The sequence below is a fragment of the Phoca vitulina genome, unplaced genomic scaffold (assembly GCF_004348235.1).
Source record: "Phoca vitulina isolate PV1807 unplaced genomic scaffold, GSC_HSeal_1.0 scaffold71, whole genome shotgun sequence".
NCBI lineage: Eukaryota > Metazoa > Chordata > Mammalia > Carnivora > Phocidae > Phoca > Phoca vitulina.
The window spans coordinates 9444046-9459650 of NW_022589774.1; the positions used below are offsets into that span (position 1 = coordinate 9444046).

A 15605-nucleotide genomic window follows, 5' to 3' on the forward strand; every position below is an offset into this window, starting at 1 on the left:
GGTTAACCCCTGACAACCCAGATGATGAATCTGAGGCTCAGGGAAGCTAAATAAACCCAAAGCCCAAGCTCCCTCACTCATCTGGGCACACTCAACTCACTCATTGCCTGGAGGCCCTGACCACCCCCCACCCCCCACCCCCCCCACCCCCCCACCCCCCGCCCAGAAGGGCACCAGTCGGGCAGTCTAAAGACTTGGTCCTGCAGCCAGTGCTGGGGCCCTTTAGGGGAGTGAACTCAGGTGGGTGGATGGTTTAACCATGTGAAGTCTCAGTTCTCTCGTGTAACATGGTTTTTAAGATTCCTTTCTGGTCTAGAAGTTCTGTTCTTGCCACTTTCCTAGCATTGAGATGCATACTGTGTACTGAACGCTGCAGTGGGAAATATTCCTGTCCTCAAGGAATAGCCAGTCTTGCTGGGGAGACCAACTCCTGCCTATCTTGAACCAGGAGAATCAAGAAGGGGTGGCCCAAGAGACATGTAAAGTATGACAACTGTTCTGGTAGGAGGAGACTTCAGTCTGCCCACAGAGACCCCAGGCACGAGGCTGAGTCCAGAGCTCCAGACTCTGAAGAAGGAGCCACCACCAAGAGCACAGGCAAGCAGGCTCAGGAGTGGGTGGGAAACCAAGGGGGAGGACATGCAGAGAGACACCTAGGCCAAGGCCAAGGCTAAAGATAAGGATGTCTCCCTCCATCCCTTTGGCTTCCCGTTTCCACACACAGCATGTTAGATATTGGGACACGGTATCTCACCCTTCCCTTCTTTGGACCTTCTTTGCATTTGACTTACCAGAAGCTCCTCTTCTTCAATCTTGGCAAGAAGACAATGGGGTCAAATTGAATCAGATATATTACTGATGTTCTCACAGCTTCATCACAATTTTGCTGATTAAATCCAGATTTTCCTGCTTTCCTTTGACTGTAGTAAACATTCATCTTAGCTATTCTGTGACTTGTTAAGAATAAAATAAAAAGATGAGGAAGTAGAGGTGTGGCTAAAATAGGAAATTAAAATTTGCAAACAAAACAAACAAAAATGCTCAGGACCCAAGTGATCATAAAGCAGAATTCCAAAGGAATAAACAAAGGAGTAGCAAGAAATGTGGGCAAGGCCAAACAGCTGGTATGGCTAGAAACTCCCTAGCACTTGCGAGTGAATGAAGGCTCTTGCCAGGGCATTCCATGCCCATGGGCAGGAGCAGGAAATGGCAAGACTCTTGCTAGCAGATGTCAAGGCATTAAGTCTCCAGAATGCTTCAGAGCAAGGACTCTGGTATCAGATTACCTCGCTTCAAATCTACACTCTCCCACTGTGTGTGATAGAATAATTACAAAAAGTAGCCACATTTTTTTTCAACCCTCCCTCTACCCGTGCCCTTTACAATTTAACTTCATACTTTTTCCTCATTAAGTACTCTCATTACTCCCCTCTTTGAATCTGGGCTGGGCACCCTGCCACCATATGAAGATGCCTGGACTAGCCTGATGGGTGATAAGAGAGACACAAGGCCCAGACACCACCATTGCCCAAGCCAACAACCAGCCAATCCTTAGATATATGACTCAGGCCAACCTAGACCAGCCAGCTCTCACCAGCGCACCAGTGGATCACAGACACAAGAACAAGCCAGTTGAGATTGGCTGAGCCAGGCCCAGAGAAGCAGAAGTGCCTAGCTGACCCACAGACTCATGAGCAATAATAAATGCTTATTATTTCAAGCCAGAGTTTTGGAATGGTTTGTGATGCAGCAATAGCTCACTAATAGAGCCCCCGGCTAACTCTTTGAATTTGGGCAATTTCCTTAAACCTTCCAGCCTTTGGTTGCTACATCTGCAATATGGTGATATCAAATAATAACATAAGTTACCTCACAGGAATATGGTGAGGATTACAGAAATGGATATATGTGAAGCACTTGGAATAGTGCCTATCACACATATGTAGCTATAATTCGTGGATTATAATCTGTGGAGCACTGTGCTGAATATTTTCCATAAATTTTCTCATTCTGTCATCACAAAAATCCTTTGAAGCCAGTCCTATTTCTTATTCACAGGTTACGGGAAAAAGTGAGTCTGTGAGAAATCCAGTAATGTGCTGAAGATCGCTCGGCTGATCAGTAGCAGATGTGGGACTGAATTCAGAGCCTGCTGTCTAAAGCTTGATTGTCTGTGAAACCGCCCCTTGGTACCGGCAGGATGGAGTAAGTTAAGACAATGATACTCTCCAGCACAGAACTCTCTCTTAAGTGGGGGCCCAAATTATAATCCAAATAAAGGATTAATCCACGCGTTATCACTTTTCTCAAAGTTTAAATCAAATCCTTGTCTAGGTTGGTGACCAAAGCTTGGGAATCACCAACACCGTAAGTCAAGAGGTATTTTTTCTAAATGATGGAGATTCAAACTGTTAGCTCCATCTAGCAGCTAACGGCATTACATCCCTCACCCTTGGGATCTCTCCTCCGTTATTTAAATTTCAAATCTTTCTTTTCTTCCCTAAAGCAATTTGAAGAGCTGGACCAATTTAAAGTTTCAGTGAAAGGGAATTAGCTTGAGATCAGCCCTTAATATGCCCTGAACACCTTTCTCTCTTTACCTAAGAGCTTCAGTTTCTAAAGTTAATTTAGCCCTATTGACTAAAGAAAATCTTGTTTTAAACCCTATACCCACTGGTTGTCTTACCAGTTATGCTAATTATTCTCATTTATATTAAACGTTCACATATTTAATAAAATGCGTTAGTAAACAAAACCATAAATTATATCTCTTGGAAATCATTCCAAAGGAAGGAGCCAAACAAAATAGAACCAAAGTCAAGCAATACCAGGGAAAAAGTTTGCCTTGCCTGGAATGGACACAGGGGGGCAGCAGAGGGTGAAGGATGGGCCAGAGTCGCCGGGGGTTGGGGGGGGCGGGGTGGCTTCCAGTCACGTGGGAGCAACAGCACCGATTTGGAAGGAGCGCGAGCTGACCCGGGTTTGAGGGAGTTGATGAATGGCTCAAGCCTTGATTTCCTCACTTGAAATTCTGTAATGCTCTGCACATCAGATGATATACAATAGTGAAACAGCTGTACTATTCTTGAAAGAAACGTAGACTTGGACTCTGGTTCTTCCATTCTATTCAAGAAGTCAATACAAGATTACTGACTGCTGCCTACTGTGTACAAGGCACTGTGCTAAGTACTAGGAATCAGATAATAATAATAATAATAGTAACTAATATTCATGGGACAATAACACTGTGCCAAACACTTATTTCATTCAATGTCTCCTCTGAGGGGTTCACTCTTCTATCTTCGTTTTACTGATGAGCGAACGACCCTAATAACTTCCTAAGTCATACAGAGAAGGAGCCAGGGTTCCAACCCAAATATTTTGATTCCACGGCCAGGGCTGTGAACAGCTTTGCTGCAGTCTGTTCGGTGCCATCTTATCAAGGTAGATAATATGGCTTCTGGCCACAAAGAGACCAGTGTAGGGGGAGGAAAACATGTGAAGTGCGCCCTACAGTGTGGACGGCAAAGTCAAAAGAGTATGTCCTAGAATCACAGACATGGGTGAGATTAACTCTGCGCAGTAGACATCTGGGAAGGCTTCACAGAGGAGGTGATGCTTTTGCTGGATTTAGAGGAGGGCATTCCCCTCCTCACCACCCCCCAGTTAAAAAATAAGAGGAAGAGGCCATTCCAAGCAGAGAGAACAGCGTGTGCCTAGAGGCCATCTGGGCAGGAGACAGCTCAGGAGAGGGACTTGGGTCAGCTCAGAGTGAGCCTCAGATGCCATGGTCAGATCTGGACTTTCTCTTGGGAGTCAAAGGGGAGCCATCAAAGGGGTTTGAGTGCAGCCACGACCTGCTCAGATCTGTGCTTTAGGGATGAAGACTGGCAGCGTGGGCAACGAGTGGGAGAGGCCGGGAGAGGGAGACCAGGTGGAAAGCTGTCTTTATAGCTCGGACCGGAGAGGGCGAAAGGCTCCTCTAAGGAAGTCTCGGTGAGCCTGGGGAGGAGAAGCTGGACTCAACCCATTTCCCAGACTGGCTGAGATGACATGTAGAAGAGATGGAGAAGCCTGAACTTGGGTGGCCAGGGCCTCTGTGTATCAAGGTCAGAGAAACGGAAGGCGGTGCGTATCTGTTGGGGACGACGATGACCCTGGTTTCAAATGTGTTATGTGTGAAGACCCTGCAGGACATAGTTGTAATCTGAACTTTCTTCCTGCTGGATTTGAAACTAATCATTAACTCAAGAGCCATTTGCTGAAAGCTTAGCTGCAAGGCCCTGGGGAGAAAAAGACCTGCCTAGTCCCAGGAGCTTGCCATCAGGGGCAGAGAGGTAGAAAGCAGGGATCTAAGTGTTCCAGTTCAGGTGAGCATCAGCAGCAGTGGTACATGAAGGAGAGGCATCCATAATCAGACCCAAAGGCTCAGGCAAGTCTCCCCAGAAAGATCCTTGAGTTGGCCCTTGGAAGATGCCTCCCTAGCTGATTAAGGAGGTGGAGGGCAGCAATGAGAGCAGGGGACACAGCAGGGAGGTGGTCCAGGAAAGTTGGAAAGTTGAGACAGTAACAGCGAATCTGGGACCTGGGACAGATCTGTTTTCAAGGGACAGGGGAGAGAGTAGCGAGAGAGGGCTGGGAGGCCAGCCACAGGCTATTTAGGAAATGCTTTCCCTGCTGAGCCAAAGCCTAGAGTGCTCTGGGGAGGAGGCAGAGCTGGGGAGTCCAAAGATATCAGAGCCACTTGCTAGCAGTGTGATCTTCAGGAAATCCCTTAAACTCTCAGTGAAGCATTACAGCATGGGACTGTTTTGAGCCTGACACCTGGGACATGTCAAAGGTCAGCAAAGAGCAGTTCTCCTCTCTAATGTGGACCTACCACCTTCAGCCACACCACGGAAGCCAAGACCACTTTTTATGTGAAGGGGGATGGGGACGAGCCTTGAGGATGGTCTCACTGGACTGTGGGGCCCACCAGCACGCACCCCCGCCACTGGATGTCCATCGTCCCCATTCATTTCTCTGTCACTCACTGATTACACCTGCCTTTTCCTACTGGCTGCCCACGTTGCTTCAAAAAGCGCACATTGGTGCCCTTGCCTAAACATACTCAGCATCCCCACCCACTATTAAATAAATGAGGTTACTTTCTGTTGAAAGTACAGTTACTGCTTTTGGTTTTCTGCCAGGCATACGTGATGCATTCAAATGCATGTAAAAAGGCAAAAAGAAGGAAAGGAAGGAAGGAAAAGAGGACAATGTGAATACCTCCCCGCTTCCCTGGGTACCCAGCTTTCTTCTTCCCTCATCAATCTCCACACCCATCTCTTGCACACCGGATATGCCCCCCAATGGTATAACTGGGCTGCCCTCGCATCTCCATCTCCGCTGCTCTCTCTGGCCCACTGCCCGGGGTCTGTTCCTTACCCCACGAGCCTCAGTCCCCTGAATCACAGGCTAACATACCTACCTCATGGAGCTGGTGGAAGGACTTCATGAGATCGGGGCCTGCCACAGCATCTGATCCAATCTTCCTTCTCAGGCCCCTCAATTCTGAATTCCTCCTGGAGTTGCCCACAGAACCCTCCCTTAGACCCGGGCGTAGAGTGTGAATCCACCGGGTTTTCTACCCGCCATCCCTGGAGTCTGGTCACTTACTCAGACTAACAATAGGGGAGAAATAAAAGCCAATAGAAGGTCCAGATCTGTGTACAAACAGATAATTCAAGAAAAGTGCTTGGGAAGATGGCAGTAGGAAGACCCTGAGCTCACCCCGTCCCACATTTTTAACTAGATATTGTCCACCTCCAAGTCAATAAACCAGAGTACAAACAGATAATTCAATAGAAAAGGAATTTTTAAATAGTGGTAAGGAGGGGGGGGGGAGGATTTGTAGGGTAAGAAAGGCTATTGGCGAAGGAAGAGCAGATATGATCCTTGCAAACCTACCCCCAGATTGTTTCAAGCCCAGCTCAACCCTCTTGCTCCCTCAGCCCATGGAATGGAGCAGCCTCACATACTGAGTGGCTTCCCATAGCTCATCTCAGAGACTTCTATGAAATTATTTGCAAAATACTAATGCTTGGAATTTATATGAAATTCTAATGCAAATTAAAAATGGGCAAAAGTGAATATGCCCCGAAAGCCACCATCTAACTGATCACCTGTGGCTACTGGACCAAGGGGAGCCTCACCTTGTGTTGTGAGAGGCCAAGTTGGGAATGGTTCACTCTGGGCGAAGTACATGGGCTCTCCGATGACAGCAGGCGGACTGGGTCCCATCGACACAACAGCCCGACGCAAGTTGGGGAATCACCGGCTACAGGAAGTGACCAATCTTGGTGGCCACCCTTAGCACATATCCCCTTCTCATCAACCCTGCCAGTCACCAGGCAGACATGGGTCTTTCACTTGGGCCTCTGCCTGGGACCCAAGAGCTGTCCCATGCGCGGGGAGGGATCGCCCGGGAGGGGGGCGGGGCGGGGGGCAGCTCCGCCCCCAGGCTTTCCCGGGTCCCTCCCCTCCCTCAGCCAGACCACACAGCCCTTACAGACGGGATCTCATATTTGGGTTTTATTTTTATTTTACAAGAATATAACATGCTGAAACAGGGAAACAAGGATAAAGTACATCATTCCTATCCAGGAAACCAGCTCCATTGTCAACAATAAATAAATATTTAAACGGTGAGGAGCCCCTGACAGGCGCTCAGAGGTTCCCAGCACATTCAGAGGTAGAGTCTGGTGGAGAGGGAGACAGTCGGGCGACCAGCCCCTGCTGAGATTCTCCAGCAGAGGCAAACTGAAATTACAATAATAAATAACAGTAGCAACAACACAACAGTAATAAAAATAATATGCTATGACAATGGTCACAAAACCGACAACACATTATACTTAAATAACTTTCTCCTGGAGGAGCTCATAGTGCAGAGAGAACAGTGTTGCTTTTCCTGGGGCAGAAGGGAGCCGCCTGGTTCATTCACCTCCTGGGCCTGGGCTCATGCAGAAGTCCCAACACAAAAATGTGTGTTTGGTGTTGCCCTGAGGTGACAAGCAGGTTCTGATTTCCCCCAGTCCTGCTCTTCCAAGCAGCCTCTCTCTCCAGCTGCACCCCCGGCTTCTGTCTTCCAAGGGCCATCGTGGTCCCTGGTCCAACTTCTCCCCATACTCCGGTAAGTGCACGTCACATCCACAGGAAAGAAACATAAGGTTCCCCTTCCATTCTGGGCATCTTTTTCCTTGTTCTCACACCCACAAAAAATACTGGCTTGATTTCAACGGAACTTTTGGGAACTGCCAAGAGATGTCTTAGGATCCTTTTCTCCCTCGTTCCACACTGCAGAGCGTAAGAACTCATTGAGAGGCCCCACGCCTTCTTCCTCATGGGCCCTACGGTCCAGGGCAGCCCGGGGCCAAGGGAGGGCACACCCCCGCAACAGGCCCTCGCAGGCCCTGCCCACAGGTGGACCTTGCTGCCAGAACAGGTTCGGGGACCGCCTGCAAAGGTCACCAAGAGCACCAAGATCAATTTCACAGGAGCAAGATGGCCCCTTTTCCAGGCTCTCTACTGATGTGGGAAAGGGGCTCCAAAGGCCAGTTTTTGTGGTATAAAAAAAAAATCTCATTTTGGGCAAGGGTCAAATTGGTTCTCTGGGCCGTGAGGCTGGGCACAGGAATGGGAAGAAGTGCAAGCTAAGGGGGCCGCGGGCAGCCCAGGGGCAGGTGAGGAGGACAGAGTGGGAAGGCACCGCATCCGCAGCTCCCTTCTGGGCCTGACAGCCTGGGAACTAGGGGAACAGGGCGCCATCTGAGCCAGCTCCTCACCAGGCAGAAGAGCTGATCTGGTCGTCTTGCTCTGTCTCATTTTCAAGTTTCCTTTATCCGTGTTTCCCAAACCACCCCGGAATATTTCTTGCCCCGTGGAAAACGATAAGAGCCAACAATAACTCCTTCACCACCTTCCCTCTCCCCGGAGAGCCCCACACAACCTTCCCCTTCGGCCCATATGTGCCGGTCCTGGAAGGGGGGGTGGGGGGGGACCCTCTCATGCATGGAATCCAGTCCCACAGTATCTGGAGGAGAGGGGGCTTCCAAAACAGGCTGCCAGATGGGCGTCTTCCTTCACTGTCCTCTCGCGCTTGCTTGGTAGAATCTGCCCCAGGGATGGGTGACCCCACCTCTCCTCCCGGCTGGCTCCCTCACTGCCACGAGGCTCAAGTGTGCAAGGGCTCTGCGGGGCTGCAGCTGGCTGGAGAGGCAGAGGTGGCCGAGGCTTGGGCCGCCAGGTCCCGGTAAGCAGGGGACTTCAGGAAGCGTGGATAGGAGTCCTTCTCCATCAGGGTGCGAGTCTTCCCCTGAGCCACGTCGAAGCACGTGGCCGTGACAGCCTGCAGGTTCATCCTGGTCAGCTCCCTGGTCTCGTGGTCTATGTTCACCTGTGGGAAGGAAAGCAAGCACATGGGTGAGGGGAGGGTGGGCCAGGCAAGGGGTCCAGCAGGCCGGGGGGGTGGGATGGGGAGAGGGCTGACTGGCAGGATTCTGAACCAGGAACCTGGGGTCTCCTGAGTTGACCATTAACTGGCTTTTCAATTCTGGGCCTGTCCGCGCATCGGACCCAGGGTCTGCCCTCCAAAAGTTATCAAGCATACAAATCTAATGCCTTTTCATCCCTGCCTCGGGACAGTCCTGGTTCAGATCGCCGTCACCTCTCTCCTCAGGTTAGTGCCAGAGCTGCTAACTGCTCTCTCTCCTCGCCCCGCACTCCTGTGGTCTGTTCTCCAGCCAGCGGCTAGAGTGAGCCTTTGAAAACTCAAGTCAGTTTGCCAGCAGCAGGGCCATCCTCCCATGTCACTCAAAGGAAAAGCCAGCGCACGTGCTGGGCCCACATCTGGCGCCCTGCCACTCACTGGTCCGACCTCCTCTCCTAGTCTGCCTCCCTCACTCTCCGTGCTCCACTCGGGCCCACTCCCTGCTGGGTTTGCACTTGCCATTTCCTGTGTTGGAATGTTTAGAAGGGAGTGAAGTGTTCATCTGTCACCTTATGGGACAGACCACCCCTCACTTCCCTTTGTAAAGCAAAAAGACTTCAAGTCCACCCACCCCATACTTCGGTGCTCCCTTTCAAAACCTGCTTTGCTTGGATCAGAACACGCACCATCCCCTGACATGTATTTACTCATTTAATCGGTTATTGTCATCTTCTCTCATTAGGGTAGAGACTTTTTGTCCCTGCTATGTCCCCAGTGACTATAACTATGCCTTGCATGTAATTGGTGCTCAATAAATCTTTATGGAATAACATGGAAAAAATTCAAGTGCTCAGAAAATACAATACAGCGTAGGATACAAAAGCAAGGCATTACTAGTCTCTCTCCACAAGGTGGCCCCACTCACTTTAGCAAACGCTGGTGGCCCCCGCGGAGACCTGAGGGCAGGCACAAAACCTCGCCGCCCACGGACCAGCCAGCCTGAGGCAGGTCAGCCAGGGGACTGAACCGGGTCACACAAGGTCCCCAGGTTGCCCTGTCTCCACACTCGTGTGTTTTGAGCCTCTAAAAAGGCCTTAGCTTGCAAAAGTGGGTATGGACAGAAGCCACACCACCTGCCAAGCCCTCTAGCCCCATCAGCGAGACTGAGGGTAAGGGCACCAGGAGCAGCAGAGCGCCTGGGTTTCCTAGTCTCCGGCCCCAGAAGCCCATCCAGCCCCGTGCCAAAGAAGATCACTCTCTAAACTCAACCCTCCCCCTGCTGGACAGCCCCCAGCCCCAATCCTCGGTGGGGAAGGAGCAGGCACGGCGGCAGGATCCCCAGAACATGCTGAGGCTCTGACCTCTTTTGGGGCTTCACGGCAGATAAATTCCTCAAAGATCTTTTGAGCCCGGGAGGCCAGCTTGGTAGCCGACCGGAGCTTCTTGAACTCCTCACAGGCCAGCCAGAACTCCAGGTTCTCCTCACTGAACTCCGTCTTCAGGAAAGCGTGGAAGGCGGCCACTCCATCTGGGGTTGAGGGAAGAGAGGGAGAGACAGGTCAGACAGCAGGACAGCGGGGGAATAAAAGGAGAAAGACAGCAATTGTAGTTAATGGCTCTATTTTTAGGATGTAATTTTCTTGAACAAGGACCTGCCTTTGTATTCTGAACAGAGCCTGGCACACTAGGGGATCATTATTATTATTACTACGACTATTATTTTGCCCACGCTTTTCAGCATCCCTCAGGCTGGCTCCAAAGCACATGGGTACACATGTGCCATCCACAGACAGACACAACAGGGTCCTACTCACTTTTACTGCTCAGTAGCAAGTCAAATGACTCTTTCCACCCCAGCACATCTTCTGAGAAGTTTCTGCTAAAAAAAAAAAAAAAAAAGCCAAGATTTTAATTAAAAAAAGACCAACACACTAATGCATAGCATAAATCCTAGCCAGAACTCTGATGGAAGTTGTATAATTCACACAAAGACTTGCTCAGTGATTATTGGAGCTGACTCCTCAAACTCTTAGTTGAGGCTACAGGTATTTTTCTTTTTTTTTTTTTTTACAGGTATTTTTCTAGAGGACAGTTCAATAACAAGAAACCAGAGCCAGGAACCTTCTGGCCCTCAGTAAGTAACTCTAAGACGGTCTCTTCACTGTCCAAAATTGTTTCTGTTCCTCTGACTCTGAGCTTTGTTTTCTACACTCCCCCCATGGAAATAAGGGCCTCAGGAATAGAGATTAAGTCTACCCATAACCCCAGACACTAGTGCAGCACCTCACACCCTTGACGTTCAATATGAAAGGGCTCGTAGGCAAAGTGCATGTTAATGGAAGAAGAGTCATTGACTGAAAAGCCTCAAGTGTTCTTAGACCCTGTCCTAGCCCTGGTTGCACAGACGATGACATCTCCAGGTGGGACAGTCTGGTAACTAGACATTCCAACCCTGATACACACATCTGTTGGTGGCCTCAGAGCCCTGGAGCCACCTACCTAGTCACCCACAGCAGACCAGCAGGAATCTTCACGAAAATCTCCAGGAAGGGGTCATCACGGCCCACCCTAGCACGTCCTAATTTCTCCTCGTATTTTCTTTCTTATGGCTCTTTTCCTAAATCTGGCTCCCTCCCCTCCAGGGCCCTAGGCCAGCTAGCAGGACTTACCCCTCTTTGCTGTGTTTGCTGCTCCACTCGAACTTGCCAACACTCCCAGTGTCAGAGCCCAGCTCTGATTTGTGAAGAAAGATCCCCAGCCGTGTCTTGAACTCTTTGGCTCTGAAAAACAAAGCAGGAACACATAAGGATCCTACATTGGCTCAGCCAGGGCTCAAAGGTTTATGGGGTCCCGAAGAAGAGTTTAGGCTGGTGTCACCTTCATTCCAGCCTCAAGGGTTCCTGGGAATCTTCTGCTGTTCCCAGGGCTTAAACTCTGCTTGTCTCTTTATATCACCAGCCCAGAAACAGCCCAGAAAGTAATGTTTCAGCTGTTCCTCAGTAGGACTTACACTTTCTGAGTTTAGAGCACAGCACACATGGGCTTTTTCCCACTTAAGTCACGCCGATCTATCTTTGTGCCTGTTGATTAGCAGAAGGCAGTTCAGCACCCTCTAGGCTTATGGTGACTATTTCTGGAACTGTGTGGAAATTGATTCCTGCTTTCACCTTCTTCACTTTTTCCTTCCCAGCCACCAGCTCCAGCAAGGACTAGAGGTGGTTGAGTAGCTCCCTGGGAAGTGGGCACATGCCTCACTGGTGGACCCAAAAAAACACCTCCCTGCCTTCTCGGGGCCGGGCAGGCCATGCTCCTAGATCTGGGCTGTAGAATGAAAACCAAGTGCTGAAGAAACTAGAAAAGGGAGTTCTGCCTGCTGATGCCAATGTGCTCCTCCTGCAGCCGGTCTTCGGCAGGTCCGCGGAGGACTGCCATTTGTCAGAGGATGGGGAATGACAGTAAGCAGGGGTTCCTCTGCTTCCCGTGGTTCTTCCTTCTCCCTTCTCTCGGCCCGTCGCTTCTCTAGGACTCTAAGGGAAGCATCTGAAAAGGTGGAACCCAGGTGACCTCCGCCTCTCCACTCGAGTCACTAGAGTCCCATTCTCCCGCCGCCCGGTCCCCAAGCCTGCCGCTCCACTCCCTAAGGATTGGGGGGGACTTGGACTTCTTCCTGCGGGCAGCGGGCAAGATCCAGGGACAAGCTCCTCTTACCTCTCCAGGCAGGTGGTGGGGAAGGTGGCCAGGGTCCGGCACATGGCTGCGGGTTCAGGGCAGCACGTCGTGGGGAGGATGGTGACGGGCTCCAGTGGTCTCCGCGAACGTGAGGAGGCAGAGGGGCAGGGGCGGCGACCGGCACTACTCAAGGCGCTTTAGCTTGATCAGGCTGCACGCGCGGACTCGCGGCTACCCCGGCTTTTATTCCCTCGGAGGGAGCGGGGCGGGGCTGAGCGCCGCCGACCAATCGGAGAGCGGGACGGCGCGCGGGTAAGGTGGAGGCGGGGCCCGGGAGCTCGACGGGGCGGGGCGCCCGCAACTTGCACACCGCCGGGCGCACGCGGCTGCCCTCCCCTCCGGGCTGCTCCGGGTGCGGAAGGAGAAGCGGCGGGGAAGTCACACGGCCCGAGAAGCGCCCACTCAGTTTAGTAGGAAAAAACCCGTCGGCCTCTAGTAAAATCAGAAAACCAACTCAGCGGTAGCGGGCGGATTTGCGTGGGGAGTGACGCGTTGGGGAGGCACAGACCGTGCAGACCACTCACTGCCTGCGCCTGAACCTGCTCGGTCCTCACGGACGGGAGCAAGGGGTGCAAGCCGCGCAAGGCAACGTGTTGATTATACTGATTACTACCATTTATTGTGCTCCTACCCGAATGCTTCTGGGGCTAAGTAGTAAGCCCTTTACCGCAGCTCCTCATCTCATCTCCTCTCCTCCGTTTCAGAGATGAAGAAACTGAGTCAGAAAGTTAAAAGAGACTTACCCAAGATCAGGGGGTTGGAATTAGCAGACAAATGGCCCGGGGTGGGGTGGGGGCGGGGCGGGGCTCTTTATTGAGCATCTGTGCGCCAGGCATTTTTACTAAGTGTCAGGTTAATTAACTTGCTCAGCGTTACAGTTAGTGTTACGCCAGAATTCAAACACGAATTTACCACGCTTTTTCCACTGCCCTCCCAGCCAAAATTAGAATCCCCACACCTCTGTAAAGTGATGAATGATCCTGGGTTTAAGCAGCAGCTAGTTCAGTGTCCTTATCTCTAAGGTCAAGGTAAGAAATACCCTCCCTCTCTCCTCACCCTCCCATAAAGGCCCTACAGCACCCTTCGCCTCCCACCGTGACCCCTCAGTTCCCCTTGGGATTGCTATTAATGAGGCTGCGTGTGAGGTTTAGAGTGTGGAATCCAGAGCCGGATTTCCAGGTTTCGAATCATGGCTCCACCACTTACTGATAGGAGACCTTGGGCAAGCTTCTTAACCTTTCTGTGCCTCAGTTTCCTTTTCTCTAAGATGAAAATATGATACACCTATTTCATAAAGATGTGAGGATTAGGTCAGTTCTCAGTTTGAGTTCCCAGGAGACAGGAAACACAGTTCCCCTGAAGCAGAGCCTTGCTAGGGAGAGTTCTCAGACCAGAGAGGGATTGAGGGAAACAGGGTTGCTCAGAGGAAGGAGTTAAATGCCAGGTTGCTGCAACAGAGACCACAGTTGGCCCCAGGGCCTTTGTACCACATTGACCATTCATTGGATGTGATTGCTCCAAGAACGTGGCTTAATCTTAAGCAAGGCAACCCCCTCTGTTAAGGCCAGAGGGACTGTGCTGGCAGCCTACAGCAGACAATAGGGTGGAGAATGAGGGCCGAGGTCCCAAACAGGGGATCTTGGTGGTGTACCGTAGCACCCCCAACAAGGTGCTTAGATCAGTGCTGAACACATAGTTAGCACTCAATAAATGTTAGCTCTCAGATTTATTTACTAGGGACACAGGAATTGCTAGACAATAAGGAAAAGTAGTAAGTTTTTTGTGTGTCTTGGGATTTAGGTTTTTATTTCATGAGGGGCATCTAGGAGTTGCTGTTCTTCAGCAAGGCCTGGAAATAAAGGGTCAGAAGAGAGAGAGATAAGAGGAGAAGAGGTCCCCAGCTGAGAGAGGTGGGTGAGACAGCCCAGAAAACCTGGTTGGGGAAGGAAAGGTTGAAACCACAAAGGGGGAGGGCACAAGAAGGCCTGGAGATAGTAGTTGAGCAAAAGAGGCCCAAATCAGAGCAACATGTGGGGTCATCTGTCAAAGGAGAGTCTCTGGGTAAGCCAGGGCCTGCAGAAGATGACCCAGTTAGTCAAAACATAATGCACTCTGAAGAGTAGAGTCCAGTCCTTCCCCAGCCTCCCAGTGGGTTAGTAAACAGGGGCAGGTGCTGAGCAGCTCACACATTGGCAGCATCATCCCAGATGTCAGCAGCCCCCCCCTCCATCTCCGGTTCTTCCTTTCTCTCAAGTGCAGGACTGCGTTGGTGTGGGGCAGGGAGAGGGGTAAGGGTTGTGGTGTGCAGCCAGGCAATGTAAGGATGCCTTTTGAATGTCTGTTTCTCAGCATAAGCCTCCGTCCACACGAGGCAGCAGCCCACGCGGCCCATCGGCAGGACTTCTGTGGAGGAGCTGGTCGGCTGAGGTGAGGCCCGCTCTTTCCCCCGTGCTGCTCAGGCTCCAGGGCATGATTGTATTATTCAGCTCTGGCGTCTGGGACAGCTTCTCTTCAAGCGACGAAAACAAGTCTATGGATGAATCGAATGCCCGGTCTTGCCCTCAGGAGCACCATGTTGGAATCAGCCCAGACATAGGCACATAACAATAATAATCGTGATTATGCACAGAATCTCCCTAAACCTTCCTGTTCCATCTGCATCCCTGTGAATAGGCCAGAGGAGCCTTTTAATTTCCATTTTGTGACAACAAAACAGCCAGTGCCTAAGGTGCCCTCTCTTAAGTGCCCTGGATCAGAAAACAGCTGAATCGTGTCCAGCTCTCCAGATTCCTGAGCTGGTGCTCTCTCCCACTCGACAAAGAAAGCAAAAGAGGCAAGAGAGACAAAGCGATGCTCGCAGTCTGGCACATCCAATCCAAGAGCACAAAGCTCAGGGCTCAAGAGGAAGAGCCCTTTCTGAGTTCAACCTGCCTTCCCAGTTGCCATGGTTACCTCTTCAGTTTCCAGGCAGAAACTTTTTGAAGTTCACAATGTATCCCAAATTCTCTTCCCAGGAGGTGGGCTGGTTCACGTCTGCAATTTCAGTAATGACTCGACAGTTGCTGTAAATCCAGCAAATGGAGCCCACCTGTGAACCGCACTGGCTTTGACATGAACCTGACCTCGTTTTTCGCCCAGCGCTCGCCGCACAGCTGTGCTGTCTGTCATGGAGGGTGTGGGGACACAGCTCCGCAGCCTGGGTCATCTGGGATCAGGATTAACTATCCCAGGACATCCCAGCCACACGGCCCTCCAGCCGCTTCTGCCTCTCTGCCTTCCCCATCCCCAGCACCATGCTCTCCCCCCAGCGGAAGGCCACAGAAGACCTTTATCTCCTGAAAAGGGTCAGGGGAAATGGATACACTTTCTTGACTTCTGATTTGGCATAGATGGTCCTCACAGGGGT

At 51.0% G+C, this 15605-nt stretch overlaps 1 protein-coding gene across 2 annotated transcripts; it reads right to left on the minus strand.

Moving 5' to 3' along the window:
• Positions 1 to 6557: 6557 nt before the first annotated feature.
• On the minus strand, positions 6558 to 12364 carry RGS16 (regulator of G protein signaling 16). 2 transcript variants are annotated; one of them, XM_032393209.1, is made up of 5 exons: positions 12179 to 12364; positions 11140 to 11250; positions 10285 to 10346; positions 9832 to 9998; positions 6558 to 8437 (listed from the first exon to the last, which is right to left on the minus strand). In XM_032393209.1, exons 1-5 carry the CDS (start codon positions 12220 to 12222, stop codon positions 8216 to 8218), a joined length of 606 nt encoding a protein of 201 aa, XP_032249100.1. In that variant the 5' UTR covers positions 12223 to 12364; the 3' UTR covers positions 6558 to 8215. The 2 variants fall into 2 exon arrangements, with proteins under 2 accessions (XP_032249100.1, XP_032249099.1); XM_032393208.1 differs by having other exon boundaries at positions 10285 to 10349.
• Positions 12365 to 15605: the final 3241 nt, after the last annotated feature.